The sequence below is a fragment of the Stylophora pistillata genome, chromosome 1 (assembly GCF_964205215.1).
Source record: "Stylophora pistillata chromosome 1, jaStyPist1.2, whole genome shotgun sequence".
In the NCBI taxonomy this organism is placed as follows: domain Eukaryota; kingdom Metazoa; phylum Cnidaria; class Anthozoa; order Scleractinia; family Pocilloporidae; genus Stylophora; species Stylophora pistillata.
The window spans coordinates 34,649,386-34,665,356 of record NC_142519.1 but is presented as its reverse complement, the minus strand read 5'-3'; the positions used below and the strand labels follow the sequence as shown (position 1 = coordinate 34,665,356).

The following is a 15,971-nucleotide window of genomic DNA, read 5'->3' as shown; positions in this document are numbered from 1 at the left end:
AAACGACCTCACATTCGAAGCCGCGACTTTTTTCATTGAATAGCATAAATAAAAAAACACGAAAAAAGCTATCGTACTATGTTCACGGGTGAGCATAACAAAAGCAAGCAATAATCAATTTGCTTATTACTGCGATCAGAGATGGTGAGCCTGTGAGCAATAAAAACAAATTGAAAAACATCTATACCGATAAGAAAAGACCAAAGGTGTTTGGTGAGTTGAAAAAAGCATTTTCGTCTGCAAGTACCTTTCATAACAATTACTAAATCGGAATATTTTTCATGACATGTATGGAAATTTAAACAGCATACGCACTCAAAATAGCGTAATATTACATAACTTCAGATGAAATCACGAAGACATAAAACGGTACAAACTATGTACCAACTTACTAAAGCAAACTCTAATTATAACACGTTTTCACCCTAACATGTTAAGCCAACTCCATCCAGTGTAAACAGCTCAGGATAAGCATTACAAGAGAACATGTAGGAATTGTATATCATTCTCCGTTAAATACTCGCTTACAAATTTCATATTATTTCAAGACCGGACTTCAAAGGAAAGTTCGAGTCAGATAAACCCTCTTACATAATAGTACTTCTCAACACGTTTAAGCCGGCGTCATGTTGGAGGCAAAGGTTCATTCAAGCTTGTTTCACTTTAAATCAAATAGCCTATTCTATTGTACACTGTACGGAACCTTGTCCCCTTTTATTTCGCGTTAGTCTTAAGTATACCTTTAGAAATTAGGGCCATGTAAGAGAAACAACACCACTTATCATCTTTCATTAAAAACCTCCTTGTGGAAGATACCCCCCTGCTTTGCCATAAAATCTCTGTTTCATTTTTACTTAATATGCTCACGAAGAGAAACTTTTTGTCTCGATCCTCTCTTCATTCTTTCGAAGCCAATGCTTTCGGCAAGCAAGGGTAATTGATCTTTAATAGAGCCTGCAGAGAGGCATACTTGACCAAATGTTGGAAAAATTGAAGCGTCCAACAAAAAAGGCTATAGTTATACAGGCACTACTGTGGCGTGCCCAGAGTTTTTGTTTAATTCTCGTCTTCATCCACCCAAAACAAGCTAATTGGACGAGAAGCCTTCAGCTTTTTACGTGCTTAATATCGGACGTAAAAGTTTCTCCCTTTTTAAGAACGGTAAACGAAGAAAGTCTCTATACTTGTCCAAATATGTAATGGATCCTGAAACATAAACAATCTTCGAGTCTGAATTTTCACTTTTTTAATCAGAGGGCACCTAATTACTGACCACAACTTCACCACCGGTGGTGGTACTGGCTACAAGAAATTGACCAAACAGTGAGATTTAACTTTTGTTATAATTTATCATAACGTCTCTGATTTCAAGTGAAGAATCACAGCTCCATCAAATTTGCAATGCGATCAACAAGTGCTCCTGAGGAATTATGGTCCACGCCTTTCTTTCCCGGTATTAGGTTTTTGTAATACCTTCCACGTCGTTAATACAGAGCGCTTAAAACAGCAAGTAGCCGTTACCTCCCTTACTCGAGTCACTAAGCGTAACAGCTTCATATCCACGGCTCTCGATCGACCACCTGAACAGGTTCCGAAACAATCCATTGTCATTCATCAAATGTCCGCCCTATTTTCCTCTTCTTTGTCCATGAGGTAGCAATGGCAACTGTTACAAACTAGAACTGTCTCTTCGTATGCTGCCGGTGCTATTGATGAAGATCGAAAAAATACATATGCTGTTCTTATCATCATACAACATACGTCATTTTACTCGCTTCAATGTTTGTTCAACCTGCACACATTATTAATATAATTTTCTCGTAATAAAATGAATCATGGCAAACAAATGTCTGGACCCACTACATACAACGCGTCAGGTATGCACAAAGCCAGGGGCAGTAGGTAATGATTTCCTATTCATTCTTTAATACTTCTGCGATTCTACATTTATTATTTCAACCACACGGAGCCATCGTTTACACAATGAAAATGCACGTGTAAAAAAAGAAAACATCTTGATAAACAACAGCAGCAAAATTTTTAAGCACTGATAGGTGTGTGCAGGGAGGGAACTCTGGCTTCTTCATGAAGAACGACCAAGGATAATTTCAATATTTTTTTCTACTCACCGGTTGCTCCAAACACGGCCCTTTTAACACGCTTACTGCAACAGCGAGAGCAAAAGCTATCTCCACAATGCCGGCAGTATTGCTATAAAAAGACACAACACCAACTTGAAGTCGCGATGCTTAGCACAAAAATGTACTAAATTCAGAAGTATAGCGGGTCACTATGGGTTATAAATATAAATCTACTAGCTTTCTCTCCAAAATGCAGCAATCACATTGGCTGCACTACTCGCTATTGATTCCGTGATAGACAGTGAGTTAAGTCAGTATTTAACAGAGTGAAGGAGTAAACTCAATAGTATAAAAAAACATGAGCCGGTCTTGTTGTTTAGTTTTGAAAGACTAATAGATTTATTCCAAAATCAGTGCATTATTCGCTCTCGATTTCTGTGCGTGATACTTATGCAGGCTACTCCGTCATCAACTGTAACGTGTAAGAAATCTAATTATTAACTATGATGCAGTGTGAACAGTGAGCAAGCCGTTCAGTACCCCACATGTCACACACTGTACAGAGTACTTTCCGGCGACACACTGGCTCACACAGCGTATTTAACTGCTTTAAGAAGGCTTTCTTTACTTACCCTTTTCTTTAACAGAGAAGAAAAGGTGACATCGCATGACGCACAGTTTACTGGAAAAAGGAAAATAAGGAACATGACTGAAATATTACAGTTACTGACAAAAACAAAAGTACTACTTTTGATAATATATACTAGTTTTTAAACCAACTGTCTAACACAAAAAGATGTTTTTCCCTCTTCGTGGCAAAGGAAAACGCAGCGAGTTACACCTACACAGAGTGACAGAATATGTCTGTGCTAATAAAAGTAATGTGTTAAGGAAAACCGCCAGTCTGAGAAAGTTAGAGCGACACGGAAGAAGCAAAATAAACATGCAATGATTGCTATTTTACAAGCCAGCAGCAGTTAGAGGAGATTAACGAATACACAGCCGAACACAGGTCTTGTTCTAATGTTAATAAACGACATTACTTTATTTTATCGTACCCTATTTACAAACAGAATTTAAAGATAATCTTCACATCCAACTTACCACTATTTACGCGCTTTTTTTTCCTGCGGTAGTCGCTGAAATGAGTCACCACAGACAATCCAGAGAAACGTTCTAAAGAAATAATTAATGGTGTTAGAGAAAGAATATAAAATTGTCACTCCTCTACATTCTCAACTAATAGCGAAAGCGACGGTTGTATTTCTTACAAGTTAAATCACTAACTTACTTGCAGTTCTCTTCGTTAACGGGGCATCCTTGAAATAAAAAAAATCAGTCATGAATCATTATCTTTTTACGTCTCACCTACACCCATGAACCTAAAGCTGTTTACTACAATATACAAAACGGTTTTCTAACGTTTCATTTCATACTTAAAGCGGATGTTTTAGGATCGTGCTTGACTGTCTCGAACTATTAAGGTCGGAAGGCAAAACCCTAGCCACTAGCAGTGACAAAATTTATATTTTACCATAATCATTGTTCTTATTTCCAGGTAGTCCAGAGGGACGTACGGGGAATGTTACTAAGTGTTTCCTGATAAGTCATAGTTTAAGTGGTCTCCCGAAACAGCATGAAGGAACTGCTGAAAAGTTATGAATTAAAAAGACTCCAGCAATCACAGGCTCCCGCTAATAAGATATTATACTTCAGTAGCACTCAAAAAAGAAACGACAACTTTGAGTTTAAATTTACAAGACATGTTTCGATATTCTCATGTCATCTTCAGTTGCAAATGAGCTTTTAACGGTTGTACATTTGAATTTATATAAGGTACGTTACAAATTACGTGTCAGGGCTTACGTTACAATTTGAATATTAAATACGCGAAAAATTTAAATAGCGCGCGCTTGATTAGATCAAAAAATAAATAAATAAAATAATAATAATAATAATAATAATAATAATAATAATAAAATAAAAGACCAAGGAACAACATAATTAAAAGAAAGAGACAATTCTAGATGCCTCAATCGCTGATTAAGAATGGGTTTTTCCCACTTAATATGCAACGCCTCTTTGCTCTTAATTTGGTATTTTGAAGCGGCAGAATCTAAGATCGTGAAACATTCAGTATCACAAGAGTCAAGACAAGCCCTTAATGATCGCAGGTGCTTGTAAATATGCGAAGTTTTGTCCGACAAGAGGTGCTCACGAACTCGTGTACAAATGTGGCGAGTGGTCTCACCAATATAACTGACATTACAGCCAGCACACGAAAATTTATAAACGACACGCGAACGTAGACCTAGCGGTACTGAATCTTTCACACTGAACATGTTTCTGAGTTTAAACGTACTGAAGACTAACTTAACATCTAAATCAGCTCTACAATAACGTCTGAGTAGTTGTCTTAACTTAGTCTGAGCGATGTAAGAGGCGTTCTGCCCAGTAGGAGAAGGATTATTTTTCTTAGCTAGATACCTGTAAATGATCTTGTCTGTGACCCAAGATGAAAAACAATTTTTCCGTAGCAAGAAAATAAGTTTCTTGAAAACCAACCCAGGAATTATCGATCTTATATACTCTGTCAATCAATGTTCTGACTAAACCTAATTTGTAAATCAAAGGGGAGAAACTGAAATAATTAGTAAGAAGACCAGTAAATGTCTTCTTGCGATATACACTAGTGACGATGGATGTATGACTGTTGTCTAACAATATGTCTAGAAACGATAATTTCTTATCAATTTCCCTTTCCATTGTGAAACGAATACTAGGGTGCCTAGTGTTATTATAATCAAAGAACACGAGCGCGTCTTCCTCGCTATTGAACAAACAAAAGGTGTCATCAACATAGCGTCTGTAGAACAGAACTTCAGAGAATGAATAGTTATCTAGCCAGCTTTTTTCATGATGTCCCATAAGGGGGTTTGCAAGTACTGGAGCAAGTGGGGACCCCATGGCAACCCCATCTATTTGATCATAAAACACACCCTTGAACAAGAAACCAGTCTCAGCTGTTGCGAAGGTAAAAAGCGTTTTTAGGTCAGCGGCGTTTATCTTAAGACCAGGGTTACCTTGATAAATGTATCTGATCGCCAGATCAATGCATTCATCAAGAGGTATACTAGTGAACAAACTCTCAACATCGAAAGATACCATGAACTTCCCTGAGGTTGATAACTGGTTGATTTCATGTACAAAAGAAAATGTGTCGCGGACGTTGTATTCACGCGGGACATGTGGCTCTAGAAGATTACAAAGGAACTTAGATAAATTGTAATTGTAGGTACCTATTGAAGATACTATGGGTCGAAAAGGAGGTGTTTCATTAGGCTGCCGAACCTTGTGCATTTTAGGTAGCCCATAAAACCTGGCTGGTTGAGAACCAACTGGATAGATTCCCTCATAGGTATCTTTGTCTAAGTGGTCCTTATTTTACTTCAGTAGCAGTAGAAAACTCTGTATACGTATAACTCGCGTTGTAAATAGCCCACAGCCACGAGACAATTTTCAAACTAAAAACAGTGGCTGATCGAGATTCCAAATGAATACAACATTGAAAACATATGGGACGTCTCGTTATGTCTTGTACCTCTTGTTCGTAATTCTCATCCTCGGAGAGTGATGTCTCTTGTTCATGTGCATCATGCTGAAAAGAAATAAAGCATCGGAATAAGTTTGGACAGAAGCATTTTACCAAGAAGCGTATAAATTCCCTTATTATGTTTAAACACAAGTTGGGGGTTATTAGCCGACCAATCAGAAGTAACAAGACATTTTGTCCAATTATGGAATCAGAGGTTCGAGCGGTGTTTCCTTCATATAAAACTCTCAGCCGATTACCTAAGAGGCCGAGGAAACTCACAATAAAAAACTTTTACGCCAAAATCTTTATCGGGACGCCCTAAGTAAATGATGATTATCACTCTGCAAAGTGGGACTGGAATCAGCGGTAAAGCGTCCGACGCACATATCGGAAGGTCGTTAGTTCAACTCCTACTGGGAGCACTTGTAGTTTTCTTTTTCTCTCCAGGTAGGCTTGTGTCATTCATTGAATATCAAATTCCTTCGCTTATATCCCCAGGCTTAGGATGGACCATCTTTATTTATATCGTAATTTCGCACATGCATATCGACATTCCTGTCCACGAAGTATGCAGGAAGTTTGTGACCCTGCAACCAGTTAACATTGGTATGGCTACAAACGACTCAACTGACCGGGTTCGAATCGACTTAGCTAAGTACCAAACGACTGGTAACCACCCAAGCTCTCGCACATACCTAAATGTGGGTTAAAAGTTTCTGCTTACAAAAAGGGCAGCCTTAAAAAGGTAAAATCAAGGAGAAAAGATGGGAAACAAGAGCACGAAACAGAACACAAGATACAATCCATCCTCACCCATTCGTCGTCGTTATCATTTTCTGTTACTACTAAGTTAGTTTGTGTTTTTCTCGGGCTTTCTGTCCAAGGATTTACCAAACCAATCCAAAAGTTCCGTGATAAACTAATCTTCTTCAGTCGCTGTACTCTAAGCCAGAATTGCCCTTGAGCCTCCCTGAAAACTATCAAGTTACAAAAATTATTGACACGAGTTCACAGAGCACCTACTGAGTACCCTTCCCGTATCTAACAATGTAATGACTGGTTCTAGCTGTCCTATGACGTGGGTAAAAGCTATATAATGAATTTTGAAAATATTAAAGTAAAGAGAAATATAAGATCTCTTACTCTTTCATTCAAGAAAAATTCAATCAATCATGCAAACTACAAAAAGTAGTTCAAGTTCTGCATCAGCCAAAACAGAAGAGACACCTTATCCAAAGCGACTTGCAAACCCTCATGTTTCATGAGAACAATGAAATTCAAGCCAAAGGCACATCACGTCAAACTGTAAATGGTAAGTTTGCATGGTAAATCCTAGTCTCCTCCCCACGAACGTGGGGAGGAGCGTTGCGTGACGACCCTAAGAACGGCTGTGTAGCAGACTAGGTAAATCAAAGAGCCTAATTCTTACTACAAACCCCAAACGTGAAGATCAAAATGAAATTATTATGAGTACGTGAGACCATGTACAATCTGCACTTTATCCAGCCTGTTTAACTTATCAAAAGAAGACTTTTGAATGGCAGATAAATATTAAACATGAAAGTAATGCAAAATTGTATGTTTAATAAAGACTACCTTTATTAAAGCCCGAGTTGCCCAGAAATGTGAGTATAAGGCCAAAAGTCACAAGATATTTTCCAGGGAGAAAAAATAAAATGCATGCTGACAACAAGAGCAAGAGGAAGCACCTACATGAAGAGATAAAGAGAAAGATGTTCTGTAAACAATAATATTCAATAAATGGCAAATTCTCAGAGTAATGACTGTTTTTTAAGGCACATGTATGAGAATGAAATGAAACAGGACAGGAAATTCAGTAGCACTGACATCTGGAAGTTCAAAACTTGAGTTGGATTTGAAGGGGTCAAGGGACTGCGTGTTATTAGCCACAAACTTCAGACAGGGATTACATAGACCTCAGTGTGTACAGAAGTGAAAGCAATTCTAAAATTCAGAATTCTTACCGTGAAGATTGGAGCAAACAAGAATTTCTACAGCCAAGGGTTCAAAATAAATATATTCAATTTGGCAAAGGATGTGTTGATCAAGTAAAATGTGATTATAATAGTAGATTAAATAATGCTTCAACACACAAACTTTGCTCGTTTCTAACCTCTCCAGCATCATTTGACTTGCCGAGTCACTCACTGTACTTCTAGCCATCGATTTATCACCATATACTTAATTGCATGTACAATAAGAATTCCTACTTAGGTCATAAATTCTTTATCTCTGAAGAAAAGAAAGAAAACCATGCCATACCTCTTTGAAACAGAAGGATCTTCCCATCTGACAATCCTGTTTATACCAATTCAAAAACAGAGTTAAGAAAACAAAATAAACCATAAATGAATTTTAAAGGAGTCAGTGGAAAAGATGGAACAGACAGAGTGACTCTGAATTTGCAAACAAATACAACTTACAGTTGAACTTTTGTTAGAGGTCCTTCTAAGTTTATCAACCCACTGTATTAGCACCTAACCAAATTATCAAGTCTGTGTGGACACTGACAGGGGAATGTCACCAATGAAAGAGCAAATCACAGGGCAGTCTACATTTTGAGTTGTGCTTTACACCAATTTTCTCAGTTAATCAACAATTATAAATCCTGTACCCATAATTAAATTCAACCAGCAAATGGGTTACTTTAACAATTGCATGTACATGTACTTTCATTTATATAAGTCCACAATGAGTTCAAAATTGGGATATGCATATATAGTGCCTGACTAGTGGAGAGCCAACAGTCATGTACTCATTAAAGAACATACATGTAATGATTATTGTACACTAGTAAGTGTCCCACTCAGGTAGTGCTGGCATTGAACAATACAAATAGAAAATAATTTGCAAATCAAATAAGAGAGACAATTTCAGTCAACTTAAAAGGTTCTTACACATTATTTTCAAGGCAGCATTTTGAGAATAAAGCAGTTACTGGCAGGATGTACTCTCAAATTGAAGTTTGACTGTTTTGGCACAAGAAAAAATCAGATATTTCAATTAGATTTACAAGAATGGATAGCTGTCACAATTGTTACCTGTAAAACTTTTCAAGATATTCACACGAGGTTTCTTCTATGATTTGTATTTGCACAGAGCTGGACAAGTACAAAAAATACAAGTCACTAGTGAGTCTCCTCTTTCATGATAGGAACTACAGCAGGTTTTTTTCAGGAAAAAAAGTCTGTAAAAGACTTAAGCATGAATGCATTTGATATTAGTAAAATGAAGATTTCTACCTCAATGTTGACAATATTATTCTAAAACTCAAAACTGTAAAATCAATTAAATCAAATAATTTGATCAAATTGTATATTTCCACTACTCCGATACAAATAACTTTTGCACACTACTTATCTATCCATTTATTTATCAGTCCTTCTTTAATTTCCTTAATAATAATTATTATATCTATTATTTAGTGTCTTTTATTAGCTTCATCATCTATATGTAATAATTAAGTGCCTAATATCTTGGGCAGTTGATTGACTCACTAATCGACTAACAAATGTGCTAACTGTGGGTCAACTTATCTTTGATTGATTGACTCACTAATCGACTAACAAATGTGCTAACTGTGGGTCAACTTATCTTTTAATTTTGCAATGAAATGAGTAAGGCGTGATTGTGATAAGTATAAATTACAGGTATTCCTGAAGGTATGTCCTCATCAAACACATAAAAAACTGTCATACAAAATGTAATACACATTGTTAACCCAGTATATGTACATCTTGATGTAGTCTTTCAGATGATCATGTGCTTCCTTCATGGCTGCCAGTTTAACATCCTAAGACAACAAATAATGTATTAAGTTATAGTGTATTACACAATATCCCTGCATGGTTAAAACTCAGAATGGTCCCAACAGGCCTTAATTCAAGCTATATACCACATTCAATTGAGTTTGCCACGTGAATTTTTGAGGGAAACAGCACGGCTAGCCACATGTGGGCAAAGCACTACATTGGAATTCCCAAATAAATGACTGCATGCAGGTGAAACCAAAAGCTGTAGGTGAAACCAAGATTACCATATGATATGTAACTGAACAATATGACTCAATCTCCTTTAACATAATATTATAATACAGTATAGACTAAATAAATGTTACAAACTAAGCCAATTTTGTGGAACCATTACCAATACCATTGCATTCACTGCCAGTTGCAGATGCACCATCTCCTTCAAGGAGATGAACCATCACTTAGCCCACCAATCACAAAAAGAGGAAATCCACCCAAAAGCAAAATGATGGAAGTACAAGATAGAATCACAGGCCTTTCATTTCACTTTCATTCCACCAGGACACAATCCACTGCTCTATTTCAGGGTTTCAGTAAGGCCTTCATGGTTGCTCAGTAAAGCAGCCACAATGTATGGTGTATAATTATGATAATATTACCCCAGCCTTTGCTTCACTCAAGTGATTTGTTCCTCCTCTAAGAAGTAACCAAGTTAAAGGTGCTAATGCTGGGTTAATATGACCATAGTTCACATTTTCCTTTTTCCACATTGTACATTGAAAGGATTTGTAAATCTAGCATTTTTTAATGAACATGTTGGCTGCTTGAGTCTCAACAATCTCAAAAGATGCCTACTCACCAGACACTACTTAAAGGAATTCAAACTTGATATACTTTCCGCTTCCACTGCTTGCTTCATCCATACCGATTTTGTTTTTACTTTGTTAGAAGTTATAATATATATCATTCTCTATTTTCAAGTGTCAATATTATTATATCTACATGTATAACATGTAAATGCAAATAAGGTCGTCTATCAATCCATCTAAAGTATTTACATGTACTTACTAAATTCAGAACATCATCATCTTTCCTGCAAACTTTCTTCCTTTTCAAATAATCACCAGCTTTCAAAGTTTTCTTTCCCAACCTTCTAATCCCAGATAAGCCAAATGTAATTGCTGCATAAACCAATGGTATATGGACAAGACATCCTGCAAGAAAATTATGATATGAATTATGATAAGAAAGTAACATAAGAAGTGTCATGTACTAGCTAGTTCTTTACTCAAAGACATACACATAAAATATACAAAAGAGTGCAATTTCTCCTGACACACGTCCATCATGATGATTTACCTGGATAACTAATAGACAAGTAAACAGTAACCCACATGATGACAAAAGTGAGCCGCCACGACTGCCACCTAAAAATAGCAACCAAAAAACCATGTTGAGGATCATATATAGACAAAAGCCTCCATTTAGCTAAAAATATGCATGGATATTATATCCATGGACATTAATCTATTTCCACGAGTGAGGCTTAAGGAAAACTGTCATCTACAAGGAACAGATACTGTACAAGGAATCCCAGTTTTTGGTTGGCAAATTTAGTCAACTAATGTGTTAACACCAACCTTTGTTATAAAGACAAAGATGTAGGACATCAGTTCATTCCGTTTAAAGTAATAATTATTAATGAACAAAAAGTAGAGATCCATCTGAATAACAGAATACTATGTACTAAATAACTGCTAGCAGTTCAAGCTCAATTAAAATGTCTTCTTTAGAACAGTCACCCTTCATTAACTAGTTATTGATCCAATTCCCTTAAAATCAATTCCAATCAAGAGATCAAGGGTTCAGAGGATGCTATTTATAGCAGTTGGACAGCAATAAAGCTCAAAGAGAATTATACAAGTCATTTAAGTGAAAAATATAATTGATGAGCAATGATCTTTTGCCTTATTTTTAACCTAGTTGAGAAATTAACTATTTGGAAAATGGCTAAATTGAGGCCACTTTGAGGGTATTAAACACTATAGCATTTTAACCATATGAAGCTATGACCATATGCTGATTAGTCAATTTCAAACAACTCATGTCCTTCAAATTTTCTTTGGCCAATAACCCTTCCAGTAATCATAGAGAGGAAGCTGTATAGATGATAGGAGCAGCCTTTTTGTCCCAAAATACAGAAGGGATGAAGCCCAAATCAAGTCAGGAGTTAAAGATTTATCCTGTCAATCAAATCAATTAATTTATTATGTGCATACATAAAAGTAAACGTTGGAGGTTATCCCTATCGAGGACAAACTCCCTACATAAAATATAATAAAAATAATATTATATACTACAATGTAAAATTTAAGAGTCATTAAGAAATAGGTAAAAAATATATATATATATACAAATGCCAAAGAAGGAAATTATTACTAGTTACTCGAGTTTCATGCTCTAGGCAATCATCAGACTGAGAGTTGTCTACGAGAAGTAAACAGTTTTGAATGTTTAAAATTCAAAACACATTTGGGACTTAAAGGAGTGAAGAAACGATCTCTACAAGATCAACTGGCACATCATCAAACGGGCAAGTGCATACAAAGGCAAACCATCTTGCTGCAACCTATGTTTGGCTGAAAAACTTTGCATCTTGACTGCTCAAAATGCCTCAGTAGCTCTCTTAAATAAGAAATCTGAGCTTGTAACGAAATGCCGCCACGAAAACAAGTTTTTCACAGCATCCAATCAGAAGAAGCGCGTGCATGACGACTTCTAACCGTTCTTGAATTTTAAACATTCATAACCATTTACTTCTCTTAGACAACTCTCAGTCTGATGATCACCTAGATCGTGAAACTCAAGTAACTAGCTATAGCTGGCTAGTAATAATTTCCTTCTTTCACATTTGTATTTTGCTCTGCATGTTTCTGCATCGAGCACTCCAAGGATAAGTGAAACAACTTTATTTCTTGTTTATTCATTTATATATATATAAATGATTATTTAGGAAAATAAAAATTAAAACTTGATACTACAGATCTGTTTTGAAAGGAAAAGTCCTCTCTCGTCCACCTGACGAGAGAGGACTTTTCCTTTCGAAACAGATCTGTAGTATCAAGTTTTAATTTTTATTTTCCTAAATAATCGTTTACAAAGCTCCATATGATTGTAGAGCACTCTGCGATTCAAAGATAAGGTTTTTTACATTTTACATTTATATATATATATATATATATATATATATATACATATTTTACGAAATTTTACAACTAAGTTTACTACGAAAAATGTTAAAATCCTGTTCATGCACTATCTCTTTAGAAAGAGCATTCCACTGTTTCACAACTTTAACAAAGAATGAGTGCAAAAAACAATTTACTCTAGCTATAATGACTGTCTTAATTTAAATGAATGGTTTGATCTTGTTTTACCATAACTATAGATTAAATTCAAAATAATCATTACAGTTGAGGCCAATCAGAGACCCTTCTAGCAGCACATGCATGCAGACTAACATATTTAAGTATAACTGAGAGGGAAACTTAGTGTTTTCTTTCAAACTTAAATTTCTAACACTATCCATTTAAGATTATACATATTCTTGAAACTTAATAAACACTGAATTCAGATATTTCATTTATTTTTTTTATTTTTGCTATTGAAAAGAATTCATGGGAGCTAATATTCTTTCATGCAGAGACATTCTACAAGATAAGTTTATTTGACAATGCTTTTAGTCAACACCTTTGGTCTGCACATAATAAATTGAACTAATATATTATTCGCAAACAAACGCCTAGGGCAACTTTGATTTAAAGACTCTGGTCACTGAAACTCTCTGAGTCTAGTAGGGACCCCTGTCACTATTGGTGAAGAATATTGCTGCTCCAATGCAAACTGCAATTAAATATTCCTTTTTCTGGAGCAGCAAAAGGGACTTGCTGCTTTTGAACATGATAACAGAAACAACACTTGAATTACAAAAAACAATCTCTCTACACATCTAGTTTTTGGAAAGAACTACTGTAAGTAAACTTGTTAATGAATGAGTGATTTCAGAACTGTACAAAATTGTACAGTGTGCATGGAAAATCAACAGTGGTTTTGGGATCATCCAGTAAGGGGACTGAAAAGAACAAGTTGACACGAAGACAATCTCATGCAATCAGCTCATGCCTTTCATATTCTACTCTCAAATTACTTTTTGCTTATAATCTCCTGAAGTGAAAAAGATATCAAAATAAAATTTTCAGATGATGACAGATCTTTATTTGGAAAGATTTCCATATAACCCCATACATTAATTATGCATAAAGACTACTTCATAAAGACCACTTCATAAAGACTAACTATAAAGGTTTCTTTGCAATGCTCTATGCATAATTAATGCATGCATGGGGTTATATGGAAATCTTGCCCTTTATTTCTTATGTTTAAGGTATTAAATTTTCAGGAAATTGAAAAAAGTGGTTTTTTTTTCCTTCTGATATCTTAAGTCAGCTGTGAAAACCCAGATCTTTAAGTGACTAATTCACTACATCTAAACAGTGACCAACAGTTCTTCACTTAACACAAATAGAGGATTGCACTCCGGATATTAAACTCTATCTTGTCACATCACCCACAACTCTCCTGTTATGTTTTAAGGTCAGCCCTCACCTGAACAATATCACTATTTGGTCGAGTTATACATTCCTCTATAATAAGCTAGGCAGGGCGACATTTTCGCGACTTGGTTGGCATTTAGAACAAGACATGGTCTGAATTGAGTTTACATGCAGTTGTAACATATACGAAGTGGAGCTCTAGGAAATTATAGTTTTAAATAATTAGTAGAGAAACAGAAATAGTTATGAGAACCACAGTAACATGAGCGACGGGGAAACATGGCAAAACAAATTTCGGAGTATATTCTTGATAAAGCTTGGGGGCAGGAAAAAGGAGTTTTCAAATTATGTATTTTATATTATTAGGGGAAAAAGCACTGATATCGTTCCTGCGGTCGCGACCGTTATACCCACCTGGTCACAAATAGGAAACGTTCATACCATTTTATCAATGGTTTAACCAGGTGACACAGTTTCTTGTGGTTAAGGACAAAAGTACCTATGTCAAAATGCTCTACGCCGCTCTCTTCTTCCATGGGTTCTTCCATACAGGTCTCAATAACGCAGTTTGATCAGTTTGATGTGTTATTGGTGTGTGTTATTCGTTTTCTCGCTCGGACGATGAACAGCGGTAAACTGTAACCACTGTCACGCAATAGACTATAGTGTGAGATGGCGCGACGAGCCTAGTAGCCTGTCACCGTGAACAGTGTCAAAGGGAAGCATGAATTCATGGGTGCTTGATGGGGTGAGTAGCTAGGTTTCGGTCTTACATTAATCGTAGCCTGTGATAGGCTCAAATATATGGCAAACGAATAAAATAAGAAGGTCGGGAACGAAAAAAGGACCAATCAAGTTAATTTTCACGGAACGCATAAACGCTTGTCGTACGCAGTTTTACGTCTAGTCCCCTGTCCCCAACCCAGAGGGTAAAATCTCCAAAACCAAGAAAAAAAAACTGAAATCATGTCCAAATTTACTTTTTTTCGAGAAGATTTAGCGACTTGAGGGGGAGACCGAAACACTCTTTCAGTCTTCGGAAGACTTCCGGACTATGTGAAGAAAGTAAGAGGGCAAAAAAAAAAAAAAAAAGAAAAAGGCGTCTGATCTGTTCCTTCATTCTGGTTCGCCCCTCGAGGGTTATCGGAAAAGTATTTTCTACGTTAACTAAAATCTGTTGGGATTCTAATTAAGTCGTCAGGACAGAATGGCGTACGGTCAAAATCGGGCAGAACAGCCCAAAATCGGAAGGGACCCATTAGGACACTCCTTCACTTAGTCTTAGCCTGGCCTTTGCAGGTATTTGTGAGATCTTGAGTCCCGAAAGATCCAACAGTTCGTCATCTGCAAAGTCACTTTCAGACCCCCTAGACGACTGACTCTCCTTTGAGGTATTTTTCTCGAGACTTGAGCTTAAGATGTCTATGACGAAATCAGATGGGATAGTCCGGAAAGGGAGTGAACGTCCGAAACCGGGTGGAACTCTGGTAGGAATTAATTTTTTTTTTGCTTCTTATCGCCTTTCTGTCAAGAGTGAGTTCAGTCTTGTTTTTTACAGGGTCTTTCTAAGACTAGAGAGTATAAGATTGTGTATGATGGGACTTGTGTACAATGGCACAAAAACGGCAATCTATTGGCCTGCGTAGCTGGCAATTTTTGGGCATCCAATGAAAAAAGAGAGGCGGGGAGTTAGTTGGTGACGAAACGGTGATAAAGAAAATGCAGACAGTTTTCTGTTTCAAACATCTCGCCATTGCGCTGCTCAACAAATCAAAGTACAGACCAAACTGCTATTCTGATTGGATGAATATTTTTACTATAATCTTCATCACTAAACAAATATCAACAATATTTGACAAGCTGTTGATAGTTTCTCTTTGAGGGACATTTCCGTCTCAAAAATTTATCTTTA

At 36.4% G+C, this 15,971-nt stretch overlaps 1 protein-coding gene across 1 annotated transcript; it reads right to left on the bottom strand.

Annotated features, from left to right (window-relative positions):
- Window positions 1–1,231: 1,231 nt before the first annotated feature.
- Window positions 1,232–14,715, bottom strand: LOC111335059 (protrudin). The gene is made up of 14 exons (XM_022940900.2): window positions 14,474–14,715; window positions 10,806–10,873; window positions 10,515–10,660; window positions 9,432–9,490; window positions 8,739–8,798; window positions 7,960–7,995; window positions 7,273–7,385; window positions 6,490–6,653; window positions 5,683–5,739; window positions 3,373–3,400; window positions 3,186–3,257; window positions 2,714–2,763; window positions 2,130–2,211; window positions 1,232–1,706 (listed from the first exon to the last, which is right to left on the bottom strand). Exons 1-14 carry the CDS (start codon window positions 14,605–14,607, stop codon window positions 1,615–1,617), a joined length of 1,161 nt encoding a protein of 386 aa, XP_022796635.2. The 5' UTR covers window positions 14,608–14,715; the 3' UTR covers window positions 1,232–1,614.
- Window positions 14,716–15,971: the final 1,256 nt, after the last annotated feature.